Genomic DNA, 25,261 nt, shown 5'->3' with positions numbered 1-25,261 from the left:
CAAATGAGTAAACTTTATTAAGGGAAAGCACAAGCTATCACAAACAATTACATTTCATAGAATCCATATCATTCCTCTTAACCTCTAATAACAATAATATTAATGAGAATTAAAAACTTGATTAAAAGCTTCCATATGAGATATTTAACTATATCAAATAGCTTTAATAATCTTGATGCTATGATACACAGAAATAAACATATAAAATTTAGAGTTTTCAAGATAGCTAATGTGCTAAACTTGAGTTTCCAAACAATCCAAAGATTAAAAAAAAACTAGTATCAGCTTACTAGAAATTTCTAGCCAATGTGTGGAAAAGACAATTTTCAAAATAATATAGTCAAAACTTTCTAGTCATCAATATTTCACCATACCTTTACTAGTGCGACTTTGTCTCTCAGCCATCTCAATTTGCTTAGGTTTACGAGGCATAACAACTATATATAAATAATAGTTACATGTTTGTCACAATACTTATTACCTCAAAATTTCTTTATAGACTTTAAAACCTTCAATTAAAGCTTGAAACAAATACTTTGAAAGTTTTCAAGACTTATATATGAATCAAGCTATATATATTTAAAAAAAAACAATATAGCAAAAAAACCATCCCCTTAAAGGAGATAAGAGGATTGTCAAAAATAAACTAAAGTTTTATTTATTAGAAAAAAGAAAACTTTTATATGCAGAAATTTTTTTATTCTTGACAATTTTAACAGCATTAAAACATGGTTTCAATATTGCTAAAACAAGCATGAAGAAAATCGTCATCTTAAAAAATTCACATTTTCTTGAACAAACTACAGAGGTAGCTAAGGAAAAGAATTCAACTATATGTAGTGCATCAAGGAAGGAGTTAAACAAATTAAGCACTACCAAAAATAATAAAAATAGAAAAAAAAAAAATTCTTGTATCCTTCATTCATACAAAAATGTGCACCTTTTTAACTAAGGATCTCAATTTTAACATATTACCCTGATTCTCATTACAAGCTGATAAGACATTCGCACTTTTATCAAGAACAAATTCTCTTCCCCTTGAAGACAAATATAAAGATCAATTTGTTGAATCTCATTTGTCTATTTAAGTGTTAAAGATTATCTTTAACTAATCAATTGCATGGGGAGAGTTGTATGGTAAGATGAAAAAGAAATCACTCAAAAGGAATATCAATACTTTATTAATAATATATCACCATGGGTATTTGTCATAGGGTCTCAAGTTAAAATATTGCACACTTACCTTATGTGTAGAATGCAACAGACAACTAAATCTCATAATAAACCAATCAACAATAATGCCCAAATTTCGGATAATTAATCTCCTTTAGGATGAAAAATTACCTTGACGCTACGCTACTATTGATTTACCCATGGTTCCAATATAAAATACATAAGAAACCCTTTGGGTAGATTACTGTATAAAAACATCTCTAAATGATTCTTTATATGATCCAAACTTTTTATTAAAAAAAGTTTGTCTATAAAAACAAGAGTCCAATAGACTATTTATCCTTTAAATATAAATTAAAGAGTGAGTTTGACTCTCTAAATCTAGAAAGTCAAATCTCACTCTTTATCCCAATTTTATTTAATAAATTATAAGTTTCTATGCATTTTATTATTAATTCTCTGTCCTATTAAGCCTCTCTTTTATTTATTAAGTCTAATTTAAAGAGTCCATTGGATTTCAATACAAATTTTGTTATTTATATTTAGAAATTAATGGAGATGTTCTTTATTTTTGTGAAATATGCTCTTTAAAATAAAGAGCACCATTGGAGATGCTCTAAGGAACTAGACTTCCCAAATTAATGATAGAGAAATTTATGAGTACCAATAAATGGATTGCTTTGACAATTACCATTTATCTCACCCATAAACCCTTCAAACATGAAATTCATGTACTTAACAGCATGCCCATAAATTCACTTTAATCATATTCCCACAAATATACAATTATTCATGTATATATACAAAACAACAACAATAGTAATAATAATAATAAAACATGAAAATTATGAAATTTTCTTAACAATAACATGATTTATGGAACATTCTCAGGGCTAACTCAATATCTTGATTCAACCACTTAAAAAGAATGATGCAACAATTCAGCATTACAAGCAACAAATAATTAAAATAGCTTTAAAACCTTATAAGCTATTTTTCATAGGGATTCTGAGTGCATCACCATTAACTCCCCTTTGGGCAGAGAAAATGACATGTTATTAATATCTCAAGATCATAGACAATAAATAATTAAAATAGCTTTAAATTTCATAAGCTATTTTACATAAGAACACTAGGTGCATCACTATTAACTCCCCTTTGGGCAGAGAAAATGACATACTATTAGTATCCCAAATATAAAACTATAGGCAATAAATAATTAAAGTAGCTTTAAAACTTGATAAGCTACATCTTATAGGGATTTTTAGTGCATCATCATTAACTCCACTTTGGCAGAGAAAATGACATGCTATTAGGACCCTACACATAAGGTTATCAAAAAGACTAATGTAACATATGACATTCAAAAGACTATCGCCATTTTGGGTAGATAAAACTTTCTAGATGATTGTTCATCCTCCACTTGATAGGAAAACACATGTCAATTGAAAAATCACCCACTTTTAAGTGTATTGAATTTTTTAGAACCAATGCATTTCCAAAATTAACCTTATGCACCCATCAAATAATAATCACCTTTTGGGTAGGAAATTATTTGTACTGAAGAATGTAACCAAATGTATCATTTTCCAAATGAATAATTTTGCAAGCTTCAATGAATGCATCGCTTTGGTGATTAAACATTTTGACAATTCACAAAAGTGTTCTAATGATACTAAATAATATTGCCTTAAATATTAAGATTTCTGAGATACACACTTAGTTATCTCTGACAATCTTAATTCAATAACCTTTTTTGGATTTCAATTTACATGATTAAGATTTCATGAGATATAATACCCAATTATCTCGGACAATCTCAATTTAATCCTGTTGTATTTTAATAGTCATAATTAAGATTTCATGAGATATAAAACCTTATTATCTCTTACAATCTTAATTTGATAATTGTTCCAACCAAAAGAACAATCACTCCTTATAAATTATACTCTATATAATTGTTGCACGTAGATGGAGTATAACTTTAACAATAATAGAGGGAAATGTGATTTAAAGGTGATTTCATCTTCAACAGCACCAGAATAGGCTCACGCGCAACCACACGCACTGAAAAACAATCACATGCGTTCTCGCGTGTCGGAAACTTCACATCATGCATCGATATACCGCCATACATGCTCGCACGCCCTGCCATGTGCTAGAAGATCACCTTCATGCATCGGAAAGCGTGATCACACGCCAAAAAAGAGTCTCACGCGCATTCACATTCTAGAAACACCACTCACGTGCTTTCACATGCCGGAATATCACTTCCATGCGTTGAGAAACACTGTCACGTGCGTCCACATGGTCAACGATCATCGTTGCCACGGTGAGTTGACTGTGTCTGTTAACGGGTTGGGCTAAATCATGCTAATCGGGTCGGGTGACTCTGTTTGGCCAGGTTGTGCTGACCCGAGCTGACTAATCGAGTCGCATGACCCGCTTTGACATTTCAGGTCGAGCTAACCCTGTATGACCGTGCTGGGTTGACCTAGTTTGACCTAATCAGGTTGGCTAACCCTAATTTAATAAATATAAAAACCCCAAATATTTATAAAGTTACGTTTTGCCTTGTAAATGTTTAAAATTTGACAATTTCACCCCTGCAATCTGGAAATTTTAGATCTATATTTTTCGACTCCTACAACAAAAATTCAGCATTTCCACCTTCCAATGGCACAAAAAAAGGTTCTCAAATGGTCAGAAAAGCCATATGGGTTCAAAACATAAAAGCCCCTATTTGGGTTCCTTATTTATACAAGAACCCTAATTTTCAATATGAACTTTTAAATCAATTTTGATTTTGATTCCAATTATAACCTCAAGATTCAGATCTTATAAACTAATATGTGTGGCTCTGATACCACATGTAAGAATTATTCACCAAGTGTGAATATAAATCAATGCAAGAAATCTCAAGTATTGAGTTACAAAAACCAATATAATATCAATGAATTATCTTAATAACCCACATATTAGTTTATAAAAAACTAATGTTAAATTAGGAATAAGACAAACCTGATTTATTCAATTGTCTCTGATTTTTTAAAGAGATTGATGGTCGATCAAGAGGCTTGTCTTCCTTTCCAAGAATGCACAATTATGACGATATTTTAATGGGAATAATATCATACGTTTAGAAAAGGGGACCTAGTCAATTTATATATCAGTCTATAAGGCCCCCCCATTAAGGGCCTAATAAACTATGTTGCCCACACTAGTTGGCATAACTAGGGCTGTTCACGAGCCGAGCCGAGCCGAGTTTTTGGCTTAACAAGCTTGGCTCGTGAAAGGGGAGACAAAAACGAGCCGAGCATCTGATTTCTTGGCTCAGCTCAGCTCAGCTCGGCTCGTTAGGGATTGAAGGGATTTCGAGCCTATCTCACGAGCAGGTTTAATGAGCCGAGTTCGAGCCGACTAGCGAGCCAGCTCGAAGAAAAGCAATTTTTTTTTAAAAAAAATTGGGCAAATTCCAATGCCTCATTTTAATTAACGATGTTGGTTGAAGAAATTAAATGCCCCATTCTAATTAAAGAGTTGGTTGAAGTCTTCAACTTGAAGACTTGAAGTTCATGAATCATGACTAGGGCTATTTTATGCCCAATTTTTTTTTTAAAAGATGTGAAGAATTAAATGCCTATTCAATCTACTGCACAATTTCTTTAAAACCAAATTAACAAACAAATGCCCTACTGGCTAGGCTACTACGAATTTGAACCATGAAGACTGCCCTAGTCCCTACTGCAATTATTAGGAGCATACATGTCACACTCATACACCCTCCTTAAAGCCTCATACACCCTACAAACAAATTAACAATTCCTTTAAAACAAAAAAATTAGCCTACTGCAGACTGCCCTGCACATACCTAATACCTTGAAGAATTATATGGGTTTCACGGTGACACTAGGACGGTCAACGACGACAACACAACAATCATACACAACAATCATGACAAAGAAACATTCCCCATTTCAGTTTCACCGGAAAAAAAAACCACCTATTACATAAGAGAGTTCACAAAAATCATGAGAAGCTAATAGGTTTCACAAAATCAATCATACACAGGTAACAACAAGTCAACAAGATTCAAAACAAACAAACATACTGTGACAACACGACGGTGGATGGCGAAGTAGATGGGTTTCACGGCGAGGAGAGAAAAGGAAAACAAGTTGCGGCCAAGCATCGGCGAGAGTTGAAGGGGTGGATGGGTTTGACGGCGGCGAGTCTACGACAACACTCCAGCAAAGCAGATGGTTTTGACAGCGACGACGAAACACATCGGAGACGGCTGGAAAATGTGCTAACAATTTTTGGGTTTGGTTTGGTTTTACAGCAAATAGTTGGAGACTTGGAGTCGACATTTTTAGGGATTTTAAAATCGGGGTGTCTTTGTCATTTTTGAAAACTTTTTGTTTTGAAAATTTTAGTGTAATCCCTCATGCTTCAAAAAAAACCCCCTACTTATTCGAGCCAGGCTTGACTCACAAGCCTGGTGAACTGAGCTGAGGCAGGCTCGAACTCGGCTTGCTCTCTCTCACGAACCAAGTCGAGCCGGCTTGAAACCAAACAAACCGAGTCGTTAACGAGCTAGACTCAAGCCGAGCTAAGCCTGGCTCACAAGCAGCTTGGTTCGTTTACCAGCCCTAGTCATAACCCAGATCAATTAAATATGAAGTGTATAAAGCTTTCAAAATAAATGATCACAAAGCCCATCAAAATATCTCATTGGACTATGTGTTTATCTGGTTTGATTAAATCAAAACATAATTCATGTTAGCCCATAATTAGGAAACTTTCCAACAATGGAGACAAACACAAACAACAAAGAGAACAAAATAACATATCCTCAAGACCTCCACCATATCCTAAACGGCTGAAACTGATGGAGCTGATTAGAGGTGGGCAAAGGACCGGTCCCTTGCGGGCCCAAGCCTGGGCCCGTTTGGGACTGGTCCCAAATGGGACCAGTCACTCATGGGCTTGGGATCGGTCCCAGGCCCATGAGAAAAACCAGGACCCAGACCAGGCCTTAGGCCTGGTCGGGACTGGTCCCATAGGCCGAGGACAGGTCCCATGGGGCTTGGATAATTTTATTTTCCCTCCTAAATTTTTTTTATATTTGGGGGCAAAACAAAATTTTATAGGGTGTTTTTAGTATTTTTTAGGGGTTGATTAGTAAGTTTCTAAAAATTTAATAAATTAATAGTTAATTTTAAAAAATAATAAATTAATAGTTAATTTTAATTTTTAACATAAATGTAATATTCACATTTCACACATTCACGCTTCACAAATAAACAATTAAATTATTATTTTTTAATTAAATTATTCATCTTCAATTTCATCGTCAACACTAGTTACATTATTCAAATCTGTATTCCTAAAGAGTTTGAGTAGTTCGGGATCTTCAGGGTGCTGTTGTAGTCTTCTTTCTGCATGAGTCCAATCTCGTAAACATGTTATCACTTCAATCATCTTATCGGTTAAAGAACATCTTCTGTCTTCAACAATCCGACCACTCGTTGAAAATGTTGACTCGAATGCAATTGTAGAAATCGGCACAGATAAAATGTCATGTGCCATTTGGGATATAATGGGGAATCAACTTTCACGTTGGTTCCACCATTGAAGAATATTCATGTCAAGTTACTCCTTCATCGTCATAAAAGTCAGGTCCACCTGTAGGTAGCGAATCATCTCATTTGGTCTATGTATGTACGAGCTGGAGCTGGAGCTTCCGCCATGTTCCACATACGCCCACTTGCTCGATCCTTGAGGGGGAGCTGCATCAAGGTCCTGATCGCCTCTCCTTGACGTTCCACTTCCACTTCCACTTCCATTGTACCTGTTCTCATATAAAGAAAAAAGCCTATCCAATTTGTGTTTAAAGTCAGTCAAATAAGACGTATAATCATGTCCTAAATAATGGCTTAACTCAGTAATTACACAATTAACTAAGGATAATTTAAACCTAGGATCTAGAAAAAGGCCTAATCCATATAAAAATGGAATATCTAACCAATATCTCTTATATTTTTCTTCCATACTTGAAACAATTTCACTTAAAATGTTATCATATCTATATTGAGCAAAAGTTTTAGCAATTTGAACTAAAATACTACACTGAAATATAGTTGGATAATAAATACCACTTAATGTATTAGTAGCATCTTAAAAAATTTTAAGAAATGAATAAAAAAGTTCACAAACCGCCCATATCATAGTTGACAAACTTCCTCTGGATAGTTCTTTCGGTGACGAAATCGTAAGTTTCGCAATTGGCAAAGCTTTCCAACATCAAGTAGGTCGAGTTTCAACGGATAGGCATGTCTGTACATAACTTCAAAGGTCGAACCGGTGCTCCTCTTGTTACAATATTGACGTACTCCTGCATCTTTTATTGCTATCGCCGACGATAAATCCGATAGCTCTACGCACCTCCCCATCTTGAATGTTAAGCATCAAACCTGCTTTAACTACAAATTGAAGATGTGACAAGCACATCTCTGGTGATAAAATTTTCCTTCACCAAGCGGATCCAATTCTTTTTTCAAATAAAGAGATTGCCGCGGTGTTAGCAGTGCCTTATCAAGCGTAGCGCTACAACTCTATCAGTTATAAATATTCTTGCAAAACTTTAAGAATTGTAAAAATAATAGTTTCAGCACTATGTTTTTCATATAATGGTTAAAACTATCAATTTTGTTGTAAACCCCAATATGATCTAAGAAATGTACTGGACAGTTAAAAATGGGTTTTTGATCTACAAGCCCATATGTCTGATGTAAATGCAATAGATATCTTAAAATTTTGAAATTCGTTTTTAAGTTTATATTTATTTTGTATAAAGTTAGTATATCTTCTACCTGTACTTCTACTAACAGGGGTATATGCTGGAAAAAATGCAGTTTAACCCTATAACAAAAAAAAGATTTTAGATAAACAAATGGGAGAGTCCGTAGCAACTATATATCTTGCTATTTCCTTGGCAACATGTGTGATTGTATTGCCATGTTGAGAGAGTTGAGGATGTGGATTAAATATAGTTGAGTTTGAATTTGTCTACCTGATCCGCTGAAGATGATTATTGGGGATGTTCTTGTTAGTGTCGTCGCATCGTCGAAGTCCCTTTCAGCGCCAATAATGGTTCCACATAAATTAATATCCCACATGATTCTTCCCCTCCCCATTTGTCTTTGGCCGTTTTGATTTGGTGAAGTATCGTCATACATCGAACAGACCCTCTTTGACGGTCGGGGGGGTGGGCTATGCCTGTGCCCGTTGACTCGCAGCTCGCATGTGTTTGGCTACACCTCCCCGACCGAATGTGGTGTGGAATGGCAGTGCTTCCTCAGGAGGAAATGGTGAAAAGGATTGAAGCCTTCAATTTTTCGGTGGATGGAAGTAAAACTCATTTGGGAAAGACATTATAAATTTGTGATAAAATAATATAATTAAAATGAAAGAAATTAAATATAATATGAAATTATGATGATATTGAAAATAGAAAAAAATTTGAATAATATAAATAAATAATATGAATAAATTATAAATATAATTGAATGAGAAATTGATTGGGATTTGGAGTAGAGAGATTGAGAGAATGAAAGAATGAGAGATTGATTGGTGTGAAAAAATGAAAGAGTTTAGGGTTATTATAGTGTAGTTGTTGGGGGAGGGGGGTGGAATGAAAGAAAAAAACTTATAATTAATAATATAATTAAAACCGTTGGCTGTGTGACCATTAGTAGCCAACGGTTATAAAAAGTTAAAATACTTTTTTTTTTTTTTTAATAAATTTTGTAAAATTTCATTTTAGCCCTTGTAATTATATTATTTAAAATAATAAGGTGTTAATGTTTTTACAGGGGAGTAAAGGATAAAATACAAAAAAAAATTGGGCCCAGGCCCGAGCCTTGGAGGAGGGCCCAATGGAGGGCTCAGGCCCTCCTGACCAGGCCTCAAGGACCGGGTTGGGGCTGGGCTTTTGGGCCCGATCCAAATGCCCAACTCTTATTTATATATACAACCGCCATAATCTACAATTATGGAACGGACCTGTGAGGTTGAGGCCACGCATTCGGACCTCAACGCACAAGCAACTAGCGTAGCCCCAGAGAAATTGGATGGTGTTTACCTAGGCACCGCCACGCCCCAGTCAACAAGGCTTTAGTGAGGGCCAGGGAAAGGAGGTTCCACTCTAGTTGGGCTGGCACGGGGTATAGTTCTTAAAGCGTATGGTATTCCATAATAATCCTTAGAAGAGTCTATGGATACTCATATGGTCATTAATTTCGATCCCAGTAGGACTTTGGTCCATAATGGTTAAGTGAATATACACAAAGTGTCTACTCAGTAGAAGGTTGGGGTCTAATTCACGTAAGATTGAGATCTTGATGAATTAGGATGAAGATGGAACTCTTGGGGAGAATACATATTGATGGGACTTGACCTTGCAGCGGCCTAGGGCCAATGATCCAAAGCACAAGTGAGCTTATGGTGGGACCAACTCAAGGTGTGGCCTTAATGATGGATCCATATTTATGCAGTCTAATTGGTGCAAGGGCTAGCCATGGCACGATCTTAGCGTAGGCCTAATCAATATGGGTCATGGCATTGGGCACGTAGGGGTGTTTCGTATTTGGGCTTGACAAGGCCCATTCGATTTCTTGCCATGTGTGTGTGTGTGTGTGTGTCCAAAAATTAATAATGAGGTTAAAGAACCATTCAAAGAGTATGGTTATTGTTATTTGACCTTAATAGGAGGGCATTTGTGTCTAGATTTTTTATTAAGTAAGGTAAAATGGAACAAAAATAGGATTACCACGGTAATCTTGAAATACCACCCTCTGAGTCGGTAATCACATAACCCCTTCTCCTTGAAAGATTTAGCTTTCGAGGTAAACATGGTGAAATATGGTGTAAAAATGATAGGCATGAACTAAGGTTCACATGCATGAAATTAAAACAAATAGGGGAATTAGTACCTTTAAGTCTACAACCCTTTAGCTCTGATTGGGGGTGAAAGATCTTCAAAATGATGAAGAACCTTTAAGTGTATCCACCCCAAGACAAGAAGAGAAACCAACCTGAGAGCTTGGATGAGAATTTTTCAATCAAATGAAATTAGGTTAAATTTGGGATAAATCACTATTTATATACAGACCTTTTTGTGATAATTTGAAATTGTTCTCAAGTCCTTGAGCTAAATGAATCTATATTAACCTTAATACAAATTCAATAAACTTTCAAGCCCTTGAATCAATTTCAAATTTATATTAACACCTTATATTAAATCATTATTGTTCTATGTCCTTGAAGTAATTTTAATTTATTATTAACCTTAATATTAAATTTTTTATTTAAACAAATTTAAATCAAAGTATATTATTATCCATTTAATATATCTAACTCATTATGAATCTAATCCAATAATATATTAGTCCATTATTGAATATAATCCAATAATGACCAAATGACCTTATACCTTGGTAAGTGCTAGTTTCCATGAATAATATTTACATCAATACATAAATTCGGTGGCACACGTTTACATCCGAACATCGTTAACTTTAACGATATGTTTTTTTTTCATAATTGGTTTTTTTTTTTTTTTTTTTTTGGCGACCACTTAGGTTGATTGAACCTAGCCGTGGGCCCATATCGTGTTTCGATAGTTTTCGTCATAACTCTTTATGATCAAAACTCTCATGATCATGGTAGGCATCTAGCAAGCTCTATAACCCCTAAGCCACAATGAAGTTAAAGTCCAATAAACCTTTTTCCGATCGTATGTTCCGTATAGTAAAATCCATCTGTTGCTAATCCCAATTAGAATGGGTTCATGGTATGTCAAAACTCTAACTTAACCTTTAATCAAATTGTCAATACAATGGAACGTTTCATCATGAAACTCTTTTCATATGAAAGTTTTCAACTCTGGCCAGAGATATTTTTCTAAGTTTATTGACATTCGGTTGGGAACTCGGGACCAAATTGTTTTGAGTTAATGGATCCTATCTTGACCATCATTGTCCTCGCACATGAATAACATATGACTAAATCGGCTTCTTACACAAGACATGACTAGTCTCGTGCTTATACACCATATGAACCATATGTGTCCCATGTCCAATCCAACCAGACGTCTCAGGTCTAAGGATCAATGGAACACTAGTACAATTCTACAAAGTACATGACCACATTTTAAATGTCATGTGATTATTGTAATCAGTCATATTTGATAAACAGTTCACTAAACTATTTATCCATGCCAGCCCCAGTGACATAACTCTTATAATCACCCACACTAATACCCTCACATGTATTCAAGGAGACATTCAGCATGCCTATATGCAATGTTATTGCCCAATTAACATACTTATGTAGGGAATGCTTCGATGATTTGATTCTAAAAGAGTATCATCTGGATATTTCACATGCATTATAAATAATATAAATGAAGCAGTAAACGTACATGTGAAATCAGAACTTTACTTCCATTCTAAAAGAATATTTGCAAGATATAACGCCCTGAAACTAACAAGACGATTAGTTCCTAGGGCATACACTAACACACCTCTCAATTACCCGAGTAATAAAAGATTACCGAAATCTTTTATTACCTATAGAACCAAAGAAGATAATGACTAGATTGAAAGATAGATTACCGGAGTAATCTTCCAAGGGCCCTAACCAAATGCAGCCTAAGGGAGTGCTACATATTCAAATTTGGGATCCCAATTTGAACCTGAAGTATTGGTCATATGTTGTTGATGTGTCAAATACTACATAATTATAGGAAACAATGTCACACCGCGAAAATCTTACAATTAATGTGATATTAACACATTAATAGTCACATTAGTGGGATCTCAAATCTGTATACATAATATACTATTCGCACAAGTATATGCATCATCTTAGCTTAAATTAGGTGAATTATATACAATTAGATGATGAGACTTGAGAGATAAATTGAATTTATGGAATAATGATGATATTTTATAACTAAACACAAAGTATTAATGAAAATAAAAGAACTTACACACACCTAAAGTTGTTGAGGCAGTTGTCCAAAAAAACAATCCTTTTGTATATACTTTTAGCTAAAATGATTACAATTGTTTCAATCTCTTACTTCTAACATTTTCAAAACTTAAAATAGAATAATAAATTCTCCTCACTTTCTTTAAACAGTAAGAAAAAAAAATGCTTTGTCAATTATCAAAATGTGTGGTCCAAACTATATATATATGGCATTTATATTAAGAGGTTTCAGGTTGAATAAGTTGAGCCAACTCACTTCTTGGGTCATACTTAGGCATTAATAAGGGCCTAATCCAACAATATTTTTAATTAGCCAACAAGTGTAATTTGCACAACAAATGGAATCGGAAAGTTGGTTCTCAAATATTTACAACTCTGTTAGCTTTCGTAGTTCTTAATGGAGGAAGGAATTGAACCAGTTAAAGTTGGCACCTGGTAAAATCAAACAAGATTAGAGAAGTTTCATCTCTGGAAGAGTGAACTAGAAAGTGAATTATTATAAAGAGAATGACATGATTTTTGCTTAAGCCTAAATCAACAAGGTATTAGGTTTCTTATTTCTATGGGAAAGAGCTAGAGTGATTGTCTATAAATAAAGTATTGAGATTCTCAAACAACTAGAGATGATAGAATGAACCTAAAAGATTATTGCTATAAAGGATCATACTAGTGAGAGACTGATGACGGGTGTCAATGATCCAATTTAAAAGTTCATGGGTATAATGTGATAAAATCTGGAATGTAAATGTTATAGTCTAAGTGATAAAACCAAACCTAAGGAGTAGTTTATAATATATCCTATACTATTATTAAGGATCAATAAATAGAAAATCAGAATTTATTAATAAAACTTTTCTGTTCAAAATTCATGAACATTATATATTAATTGATAACTTATAAGGGGCGTTTAGATCATATAATTTTTTTTTATAGAGGGATGTTAATTAAAGAAAAAATGATGCCTTGAAGATTACTAGGAATGTTAGAAAATGTGTTTGGTTGGTTCGAATAAATTGGTGAATAATGTGTTGGTTGAAAGGATAAATAGGTGGGTATGTATACAGATTACTAAATTGCCCTCTTTTTAAAATATTAATATAATTATTTTTTGAATCATTACCTAACCCCCTACATTTGAAATTTTGCTAAAACACTCCAGTCATATAAACTTTAATTATAGCAAAATACACCCCACCCAACCCAAGCCATTGTTGGCAGCCAGCCACCACCGACGACAATTGACAAATGGTGCATGATTAGCTGTATATGGCTGGTTGTGCATTGGCAAAGCATTTCTGGCCATGGATCACAAATCCATGGTCGTTTCACGGCCAGATCTATGGCCACTTCATGACCAGATCTATGGTCGTGAACCGCCATAGAAAACAGCCAAATCTAGTTGTTTAGATCATGGCGGAAAAGGCCTTACCAACATACGACTAGCTAGATCCCACTGATTGAGCACCATTACAAAGACTAACGCCAGCGGCTAATGGTGGTGAGTACAGCTGCATGGGTCTTGGGTGGATAGGGTATTTTGTTAACTTTTAAACTTTTTGTGGTTGGAATGTTTTAGTTAATTTCGCAAATATAAGGGGATTGGGTAATTGTTATTTGGTAGACATTTGAGGGTGATTGTGGTCGAAATGGTTAATTAAGGACAAAATGGGTATAAAAAATCAGATTATCTCGATAATATTTTATCCTAGGGGGGGGGAGGGTATCAGATTACCCCACATTACCGATAATAAACACTATTGCAATAAACGATACCCTTCATATTTTACTACTTGCAAACCAAACACCGAAATCTTGCAAAATAAACGAAGATTATCCCTGTTATCTTATATGCCCCTGATCCAAATGCACCCCCTAAAGAAAATTAATATTAATTGTAGGGGTTGCGAGGGTTGTTGTAGGGGTGGAAAGGATAAGGGTAATTAAGTTTTTATTCACACATTAATAATTTAGAGGGGGGAATTTTGGTAGGCCCAAAAAACCAACCCAAAAATCAAACCAAGGACCGGTCCTCCCAAAGACCGATCCTATAAGGCTTGGGCCAAAACCCAAACCAAGCCTAAGGAGAGGGACTTGTCCTAGGCCGGTCCCTTTCCAGGCCTAGGCCCAAACCCCTCCTAATTTCATTTAAACCCCTGGAAATATCAATAAATGATTGACAATAAATATAGGGGTTAAACTAAAATTTAACCAAAAAAACAAGGGAATTGACCGTTGCCTCAATGGTCAAAATTGGGGGGGGGCGCCCAAACATAAACTATAGATACTCCTTATTTCCATCCATTTTCCTCAACTCTCAATCTCTCATTCTCTCGACTCCAATTCTCAAACTCTCTTAATTTATATTTATATTTATTCATCTATTATTTATATTATTCAATTCCTTCCATTTTATTATTTATTATTCTATCATAAATTCATAATGGATTCCCCAAGAGTATTATGTTCTAGTTCCTCCATCCACCGAAGAAATTGAGGGTTCGATCCATTTTACCCTTTCCAGGTAGCAATTCCATAACCAAAAATAGTCAAGACTATGTCCAGCAAACACAAGTGAGTTGCGACACCACGGAAGACCATCGAGGAGGGTGTGTCAAGGTATAGCGATTCTTCACTAAATCAAAACGGGCAAAGCCAAATGGGCAAGGTGAAGAGATGTGAGGGTATGTAATTTTTGTTCAACCATTATCAGCACTGAGCATGGGACTTCGACGATGTGCAGCACCTAAGAAGTAGCACCCCCAATTATTCAGTCCGGTTCAACTTCAATCGGACTCGATAAGCAAATTCAAACTCAACTTAATTTAATCCACAATCTTCAACTCTCTTATTGGCAATACAATGCACTTCATGCACGAAAGGAAATAACAAAGTACATAGTTGCTACGGACTATCCCCTTTTTTATCTGAAAATCATTTTTTTATATGATTAAAACTACTTTTTGTCCACAGTATAGCCCTGTTAGTAGAGGTACAAGTAGAGGGACATATAAAAACTTTAGACTAAAATAAGAGATCAACTTAAAAAAGAATTTAAAATTTTAGAAATATATTTATTGCACTTATTTTAGACATATGATTGAGATCAAAAAACAGATTTTTTATTATCACAATACATTACGTAGATCATAGTTGGCATTTACAACAAAATTGATAGTTTTTAAACCATATATGTAAACATAGTGCCGAGACTACTTATTTTATAATTATTGAAGTTTTGCAAGATTATTATTAACTGAGAGAGTTTTGACGCTAACGCTTGATAATGAAGCTGCTAACACCGCGACAATTTTTTATTTGAATCTGCTTGTTGAAGGCAAAATTTTCACCAGAGATGTACTTTCCACATCATCAATTTGATTGTTAAGTAGGTTTAAAAGTTATACATGCGAGGATTGAAAAGGTGAGCTCGGCTATCGGATTCATCGCCGGTAGCAATACAACATGGAATGAGTACATAAATATATTGCAAGAGAAGCCGTTGGTTCGACAAAGAATTTGTATTGTGACATGCTGTCCGTTGGAAATGCACGTACTTGATGTTGAAAAGAGCTATGCCAACCGCAACACAAATTGCAGAGTTCGTCAACTGGAAGAACTATTCGGACGAAGTCGTCAACGATGATGATTGGACAGTTTGCAACATTTTTCATTCATTTCTTAAAAGTTTTTTATGTTTTACTAATACATTAAGTGGTATTTATTATCCTACTACTAATTTAGCGTTAGATATTTTACTTCAAATATCTAAAACTTTTGCTAAACTGGATATAATCCAGACTTAATGCATACTGTTTCAAACATGGAAACGAAATACCAGAAAATTAGTTAGATATTCATTCTTATATGGATTAGGTCATATTGTAGATCCTAGGTTTAAATTAAAGGATTTAATTGCATGTTTACTGGATAGGCCAGCATTTAGGACATGACTATAGTTCATATTGAATGTATATGAAACTAGTAGCGGTGACGGTGGATGTATATGGAACTTAGTAGACATGGGCCAAATGAGCTGCAACACCTACTAATAGACATGTCCTACATGACCAATAAGGAGAGCATGAGATGGATCTGCTTCAGTGGTGGAATCAAAATGAAGCTGATTCCTTATGTAGCTCAAATGGCACGTGACATTTTGTCTGTGCCAATTGCGACAATTACATCTAAGTCACATTCTCAATTAGTGGCCACATTTAAAGACAAAAGATGCTCATTAACCGATGAGATGGTTGAAGTCATAACATGTTTACGGGATTGGAATCATGTAGAGAGAAGACTACAACAGCACCCTGAAGATCCTGAACTACTCAACCTCTTCAAAAAAAGATTGGAAGATGTGAATTTTGATGATGTAAATTAATAATTTAATAAAAAAACTATTTAATTGTTTATTTGTTTAAGTTTAAATTAAATTTGCATATTGTGAAGTGTGAATATTATATTTATGTTAAAATAAATTATTTCTTCAAATTAAAATCATATAAATTTATAACAATTAATCATTCATGTATATTTATTTAATAATAATTAAAAAACTTACAAATCACCTCCTGAAGAAAGTACCTCCTACATAATTTTCGATTAGAAAGATATAAAAAATTGGGGGGGGGGGGGTTTGCGGCTAAAGTAATATTCCAAGCCGGACCGGTCCTATGGGCCCATGACCGTCCTAGGGACCAGTCTGGCCCTGTGAATTTTCATGGCCTGGACTGGTCCCAGCCAAATTGGGGCCTGTCCTTGAAGAATTGGGACCATCCTATTGGGCCGGGCCTTGCCTACCCCATTTATATGATATGGTTGGTTTGGTATTTTAGTTAGCTTTGATGAGCGTACAGGTTCCAATTTTAACTGCAAAAATAATAATTTCCATCTCTAAGATTTCGGTTAAATAATAAATCTTTGATTATTTAATGTATAGTGTTTATCAATAATGTTTTAGGTCCATTAGCAAATTTTAGAGACAAATTATGATAACAGAGACTGAGTCCTTATGAAAAATTATATAAATTAAAGGTCACTTGGATCAAATTGTTATCCCTTGTAGTAGACCTTATGGGTTATGGCAGTGGTGAACCTATATGGAAATGGGAAATTACTATTCAATTGATTATCACAAAACTTGGAGGTTGTCTTAGATACGTTTGATGACTTAAACAATTGGTTAAAATGATTATACTGTGAAATATATAAAGTAATGTTAAATTTAATTTAAAATATTTTCATTATATTACCATATAAAGTAATAAATCAATTTAGAAAAATAATTAGAAATAAGTTTTACAACTTATCACAATAATTAAGGAATGGCCTTTAAGAAAAATAAAAGTAATGAAAGAGTATCTGATGACAGAAGCAGAACTAAAAGTCTTTGACAAATGGTTAACATGCAACAATACAATGCATGTTCTTTTGCACTTGGCTCGACACCATTGCTTCTGCGAGTATCTGTATCACCACATATTATTCATATCTTCTCTTTTCAGTTACAATAGTATTATATTTCTATACATTTCTGAGTATAGAAAGTCTGTGGTTTAGCTTATAACCCATTACTTGCAACCGTCTTCTTCACAAACGATCAAATCAAATTCCTTAGAATTCAACCGTTCATTGCTTAACTCCTTCCTTTCCTTCTCGACCGCATTAAATTTGTTTACCTTTCGTCATCAACCGAACAACCCAATCTCTCTATCGTTTGGTTGCTATGCATGATCCTCAAAATAAGCACCACCATCACATGAGGCGTACAGGTTCTCTCTTTTTCCTCCCACTCCTCTCACTATTTTCCCAGAAATTATTTCTAAAAACTTCAGTGATAAAACAACCATGACAATCTCGGCACCGGTGCGCATGTCCTCGTCTTCCCTTACCCAGCTCAAGGCCACATGATACCACTCCTCGATTTGACCCACCAGCTGGCCACCGTGCGCCTGACCGTAACCATCTTGGTCACCCCAAAAAATCTTAATCTTTGAGTCCTCTTCTCTCCTTCAACCACCCTTCCATCAAAACCCTGGTCCTTCCTTTCCGGTCATCTCCTTCCCGATGGCGTTGAAAACAGCAGAGACCTGCCTGCAAATTTGTTTATTACTATGATGCATGCCCTCGGTGAACTTTACTCTCTCTGCTAAACTGGTTTAAAAATCATCCTTCACCACCAGTGGCTATTATTCCGATATGTTCCTGGGCGGACGAATAAACTAGCCTGTGAGCTTGGTATTCATCGCCTTGTATTTTCACCTTCCGGGGCAAAGGCATTGTCCGTCATTTATTCTCTATGGAGTGAGATGCCGAAGTTACAGAATGCTGATGATCCTACGGAAGTTTTAACATTGCAGAAAATTCCAAATGCCCCGAAATATCCTTGGTGGCAAATTTCTCCGATTTATCGTAGATATGTTGAGGAAACCCGGTTTCGGAAATCATCAGAGATGGATTCTTGGTATATCGGAAGTTGGGGACTCGTGATCAACACGTTCAGCGAGTTAGAACGGGTTTATTTGGATCATTTAGCTAAGGAAATGGGCAGTGATCGTGTATGGGCTGTCGGCCCATACTCCCTCCTGATGATGATTCATCTGGCCCACTGAAAGAGGCGGGTCCAGTTCTGTTTCTGTGGATGACGTTTATCTTGGCTTGACACGTGTAGCGATTGGAAGGTGGTGTACGTGTGCTTCGGGAGTCAAGCTGTGTTGAACAATGATCAAATGGAGGGCTTGCATTCGGGTTGGAGCAAAGTCGGGTAATTTATAGGTCTGTTAAGGAGCCCACGAAAGGCTATGTGGAGGGTAGTACGGGATGATCCCACTTGGGTTTGAAGAGTCGTGTGGCAGGTAGGGGATTTGTTATAAAAGGTGGGCTCCACAGTTTCCATACTGAATCACCGGGCTGGGTGTGCGTTCTTGACTCACTGGGGTGGAACTCGTGCTTGAAGGGCTTGTAGCCGGATAGTGATGCTGGCGTGGCCAATGGGAGCCGACCAATTTGTGAATGCTGAGTTATTGGTCGATGAGTTGAAGGTGGGGACAAGAGTGTGCGAGGGTGAACAAATGTTCCCAACTCGACCGAGTTGGCCAAAGCGGTGGCGGAATCGGTGGGTGAGAACCGAGTTATGAGGGACAGAGCCATGGAGTTGAGTAAGGCAGCAGTTGATGCTATTAAAGGCGGGGTTCAGTTAAGGATTTAAATGGATTAGTGAAGCATGTTGGTGTATTGGACGTCATGAAAATCAGAAGCATGGAATGTGAAGGAAATTTTCTTTTTAGATATGTATATTGCTTTAATATAAAAAGGCATTATACTGCAAAGAAACAGAAAATAGGCGAGATAGGTAGGCGTATTATCGAATCTAATTAATAGATAATCAAAATTTATATGGAGTTCTTCACGTTCTGGATTACTATATGCTGGCAACTGGCAATGGCATTTCAATCATATACCGAAAAAGGCATATAAAAGTAAGAAATACCAATATTCTCACAACTCACATTCAAACTTTCCGACTTCAAAGTCTCACAGGCATTCAATCAAAAACCATTAAAATGACCGGCTCACACGGGCCACTCTCTAAAAATCTTATTCCATTATTCCTTCTGCTTTTGAAGTTTATTTATGCTCTTTATAAACTCATCCCACTCATCTCCTTGGCTTTCACGTTTCTGGTATAGTTCAATTCAGCGACTCGGTCAGCAACCGTGCCAACATGGTTGATTCAGGAATTTTGAGTTCTGATCGCCTCCCCAACTCGGATCCCTACCCCCAATTATCAACCAGTAATTTTGCGTGCGTTGAGAACGAAGCCGTTGTCATCGGCCACGTTAGCATCACCACACCCGCCGAAATTCCTTCTAAAACCGAGTTCCAGCCGCAATGTATTCAAGAACGCTCCCACCGGCTCGGCGTCTTATATCGCCACTTGTGGCGCCTACTTGTTGATAATGAACCTCTGCCCGCCACACATCGTCTTACAATCCATAGGGATCAAACCCGATCATCTGCCACGTTCCCTCTCTGGTTTCCCGAGACACCAAATAAAGTGGATCCTGCTTTTCTCCGCAGTGGCTGCCAGCTCCTCCATTTGTTTAGTATTGTTCACTGTCAAAAGACACGTAGACAACTGAAAGGCCCTGACGCGAGTCAAACCAAGTCAACATCTCATGACATGGCAGCTAACCGACCCGCCACGTAATACGGAACTTTCCAAGTCATCAATACCTGGCAAAAGAGATCCCAGGCCCAAACTCGATCGTGAGTACGTCTTATTTCTTTCTTTACATTATCCCAAATAACTGTTCCAACATGTGAACGAGTTAATCAATGAATACCACTCCTAACTCTCCATGTTTGCCAGCATGAACCCTGGATATTTCTGAATCTTGGTCTCCTTCATTGTACGGCATAAACTAAGTAATCTGATATCAGCGTTGAATTGGGCAGTTAGGGATTTTCGGAAACGATACATGAAAGTTCATGTTATCAGGTTATCATTTCTCGGTAGATCCGTCCACAAAGAGAATAAATCCACTAGCCAAAGGCTCCTGACGGCGAGACAACACGCGTGGAATTCCAAAATCGGAAGCCAAGTTGGACTCCACACCTAGAAAGAAATCGGTATAATGGCGACAGGAGGCGACTTGTGCGTGGAACAAGTTACGGAGAGCAAGATATGCAGGATTCCAAAAAATTACAGTTGGACAACCATTAATTTTCTTTTTTTTTTTTTTTTTTAATAAATTATCACTTCTTCTTATATAATTGTCCGATGAACTTTTAGCAAACTATCCTGATCACTTTCTTAGTAATTGTTATATTGATAATGGAAGTTTTCCTTATCGCTTTCAATTGGAATCCATTTTTTTATTAAAAAAAAAACATAAATTTTCTATTAAATAGGAGTTATCAGAAAAAAAAAAATTAATGAAAAAACTTGTGGCTGCTGGGATTCGAGCCCAGGTCTCTACGGCCACAACGTAGAATTCTTACCACTAACTACAGCCACTTTGTCATTTAGTGGCGAACAATTGTTTATATATTTTTATTTTGAGCTTACATTAAAATAAGGTACTCTGAATCCTTGACAATTCTTCAATTATCAATCAAGTTATAATTGAAGAGAATATTAACCCCAATAACGTTAATGAACAGTACAACATTGATCTATGGTTAAGTTATTAACATCAAATAGACTAGTGTATTGTCCTCTTGAATCGATCTTGTCGCATTACATAATCATAAACACCCTTATTTTGAAATTGATGAATAAGCTCTCTTATTGGAATTCTTTGATTATCAATCAAATTACAATAGAAGAGAATAGATCCCCATTCCCCAATAACATTAACGAATAAACATCGATTTATAATTATGTCATTAAATTCTAATAGGGTAATTTATTGTCCTCCTTAACAGATTTTTTTCATATTTAAATAAACACCCTTATTTTATAATTCATTAATAACTTCTCTTATTGGAAGTATTGCAATACATTAAATGTGTAAAAATGGAAAAAACTCATATACATTAAATAGTTCGTGATTTTCTGATTTCAATGAAAATACATTACAAACAGATATTATATCAATTGATTTTCGCAGCCATCTTCTTGTGCTAACTCCTTGAAACCTTGGAGAATGAAGCTACAGGAGACAAATCCATGGAGTTATCTACTACCCTCCGCAATAACCATGGACTAGGAGACAAATTTCCACTTTAAATCAACCAATTAATCGCGTCCAACAATTTTCCCCTTCTTTCAATCACTAAACGACAAAGCAACACCACAATAATAATCAATTTTCCCTTTCTGTCATTTTTATTTCAACTAAGCCAGTCAAGCAGCTTCAACTTTCAAGCTCATTTATACTCTTAACAAACGCATCCAAATCTCTATCTGAGCTTCCTCCTTTACTTACCGCCTTCATGACAGCCTCTTTCAGTTCTTTTGCTTTGCTTCTTTGCGGTCCTGTCCCATCCACTGACTCAGCAAACAACTGAGCCAACTTTGTTGACTCGGGAATATTCTCAACATTTTCGCCAACTCGGATCCCCACTCCCAATTCATTAACCAATAGCTGTGCGTTCGTGAACTGGTCGGCGCTCATCGGCCACGTCAGCATCACAACACCGGCTGAAATTCCTTCCAAGGTCGAGTTCCAACCACAATGCGTCAAGAACGCGCCGGTTGCTCGGTGTCTTAATATGGCAACCTGTGGAGCCCATCCTTTAATGAAGTAACCCCTACCATCCACACGATCTGCGTATCCATCAGGAAGGTCCCCGTATTCGTATCCCGCGTTCCTCTCATTGCGTTCCCGCACACACCATATGAAATTAACTCCGCTTTTCTCCAAACCGGCTGCTAGGACCTCCGTTTGTTTCGAATTTAAGACCTGACGACTACCGAAACATACATAAACCACCGAATTGTCTTGATGAGAGTCTAGCCACTCGAGGACCTCGTGACTTGGCACCGCAGCGGACCCACCACGTGATGTGGACCCTTCCAAATCATCATCCGGCGGCAACATAGGTCCCACCGCCCAAACACGATCGTGGCCGGCGTCTTTTTTCATGTGATCGATGTAATCTCGTTCCACTTCAGTTGCTGAGTTGAGCACGACTCCCCAACTCGCCTTGTCTTCAAGAAAGCAGCTTCTGTACAGTTCCCAATCCGGGTCTCCTTCTTTACACTCCCGATAAAAACGAGAGATCTGAAACCAAGGGTAAGTAGGACAATTCGGAATTTTCGGAAACGATAGCTGAAAATTTTGGTTATTAGGATCTTCGCTCTTTGGTAAATCAGTCCACAGAGCATATGAAACCGATAGCGCAAGAGCGCCGGATGGCGAGAACACGACACGTGGCACGCCAACCTCGGAAGCTAACTGTTGGCTCCAACCGAGGAAAAAATCAGACAGAATAGCAACAGGAGGTGAAGGGTGAGATCTGAACCAAGTACGGAGCGCAGGATAATGAAGTTCACGCAATCCACGCATCATACTGATAAGTCTGTTTGATGAGGTAGCTGACCATGACGGTGTGGGGAGGATCAAGGTTTGGAGTGAGGAGGAAGGGTGGGAAGAGATTAAAGGGTCGAGTAAAGAGGAATTGTTAGGGGTGATTACGACGGTAACGTTTAAACCGCGAGTGATTAAACGGTGGGTGAGATCAAGGAGAGGGATGATGTGGCCTGAGGTTAGGAATGGATAGACAAGAATATACGCTCCGGCGGTAGGCATTTGGGGATTTTGGGAGTGTTTTGTTTTGAGTGTTGTTCTTAAAATTGTTATGAAAGGGTTGCCTTTATATAAATGGTGACAGAACAGAAGTCTTGATTATTTTAACAAGTTCCTCTTCTTTAAGACTTCACACGGGGTTTACTATATAGTGTGGCAAGATTCCAAAAATTTTCTACCGGCCCTACGTCACGACTTACGTCATTTTCCACGTGGTTTTTTTTTTTTTTTTTTAAAGCAGAATAGTGCATGTAGCCTGTAGCCCATAGAAAATTAGTTTTAACTTTTTAATCAGTCCAGTCGCACGAGCTTTATGCCTTCATTCATGATAATGCTTTGCATGCGCACACTTACCTTTAGTAATATTTTATTTTAGGGCCGTTTTGGATTGGGTTGATATTATAAAACGGGGCAATATATATTAAATTGGGTAAATAATTATGTTTGATTATTTTGTAAAAGAACATTCTCAGGAAAAAAAAAAATGTTAAACAGTGCCAAATTGAAGGTAAACAGTACCTGGAGGGATGATGTTATTAAAATATTACTTCGGTAATCTAAATTTTTGTCTAATTTTGCCTCAAAATAGTGGACAATAAAGACGAAAATATCTTTGACTTTGTTAATAATTACAAAACACTCACTTTGTATAAAAAGACGAATTTTTCCTCAGTTTTTTAATTTTTCAAACAAAATTGCCCTGCTTATTATTAATGTTTTCAGAAATGCCACGAAATATTGGTGTGCCCATATTATCATCACATATTTGCATATTTTGGCCAATATGCCCTTTTATTTCACTAAAACTACGATATAAAAAGAAAAAAATTTCTCAGCCCTAATATACATTTTGACCGAGACTCTGCCCTAAATCTCCATCGCCATCGCTGATCTTCTTCTTCTTGATCTCGTTTGCGACTTCATCACTCCGAACGCCATTTTCCGGTAAGTCAAATGCCCTCTTTCCATTGTATTTTTCATTTTGGGTTTGTTTTGCGTTCATTAGTGTAAGATCTCGCTCTTGTCTCTGCTGCTGGTTGACCATCTTCGCCGCAGCGCCTTGGGTCTTCGTCTCCATCTGTTTGATCTAGGCAGCACTCCATTTGTCATTTCCGGTAAGTCCCTCGCCCTCTTTCCATTATATTTTTCGTTTTCTGTTTTGTTTGCGTTCGTTAGTCTAACTTCTCCCTCTTCCCTCTGTCGTTGGTCGACCATCTCCGCCGTAGCAACCTCGGGTCTTCGTCTCCATTTGTATGCTCCCGACAATGACTTAACAATAAAATAATTGGCTAAAATATAAGAAAAAGAATTTTGTTAATTGATCATTTCTTTTATTAACCAAATTTGGTTTGGGTTCGAATAAATTGGTGAATAATGTGTTGGTTGAAAGGATAAATAGGTGGGTATGTTATACAGATTACTAAATTGCCCTCTTTTTAAAATATTAATATAATTATTTTTTGAATCATTACCTAACCCCCTACATTTGAAATTTTGCTAAAACACTCCAGTCATATAAACTTTAATTATAGCAAAATCACCCCACCCAACCCAAGCCATTGTTGGCAGCCAGCCACCACCGACGACAATTGACAAATGGTGCATGATTAGCTGTATATGGCTGGTTGTGCATTGGCAAAGCATTTCTGGCCATGGATCACAAATCCATGGTCGTTTCACGGCCAGATCTATGGCCACTTCATGACCAGATCTATGGTCGTGAACCCCATAGAAACAGCCAAATCTAGTTGTTTAGATCATGGCGGAAAAGGCCT

At 36.5% G+C, this 25,261-nt stretch overlaps 1 protein-coding gene and 1 pseudogene across 1 annotated transcript; one reads left to right on the top strand and one right to left on the bottom strand.

Annotated features, from left to right (window-relative positions):
* The first annotated feature begins 18,078 nt into the window (after nt 1-18,078).
* Nucleotides 18,079-19,608, top strand: LOC116146293 (annotated as a pseudogene).
* Nucleotides 19,609-21,744: 2,136 nt separating this feature from the next.
* On the bottom strand, nt 21,745-23,557 carry LOC116146334 (UDP-glycosyltransferase 89B2-like). The gene has a single exon (XM_031431745.1). The coding sequence runs from the start codon at nt 23,487-23,489 to the stop codon at nt 22,092-22,094; it is 1,398 nt and encodes a 465-aa protein (XP_031287605.1). The 5' UTR covers nt 23,490-23,557; the 3' UTR covers nt 21,745-22,091.
* Between the last annotated feature and the right edge of the window lie 1,704 nt (nt 23,558-25,261).

The sequence above is a fragment of the Pistacia vera genome, unplaced genomic scaffold, assembly GCF_008641045.1.
Source record: "Pistacia vera cultivar Batoury unplaced genomic scaffold, PisVer_v2 Contig476, whole genome shotgun sequence".
Taxonomy (NCBI): Eukaryota; Viridiplantae; Streptophyta; class Magnoliopsida; order Sapindales; family Anacardiaceae; genus Pistacia; species Pistacia vera.
Note: the sequence above shows the minus strand (reverse complement) of the source record. Positions and strands in the feature narration are given on the sequence as shown.

Excerpts from the sequence above, each read along its gene's own strand:
- LOC116146334 (XM_031431745.1), bottom strand. The coding sequence starts at position 23,489 with ATGCCTACCGCCGGAGCGTATATTCTTGTCTATCCATTCCTAACCTCA.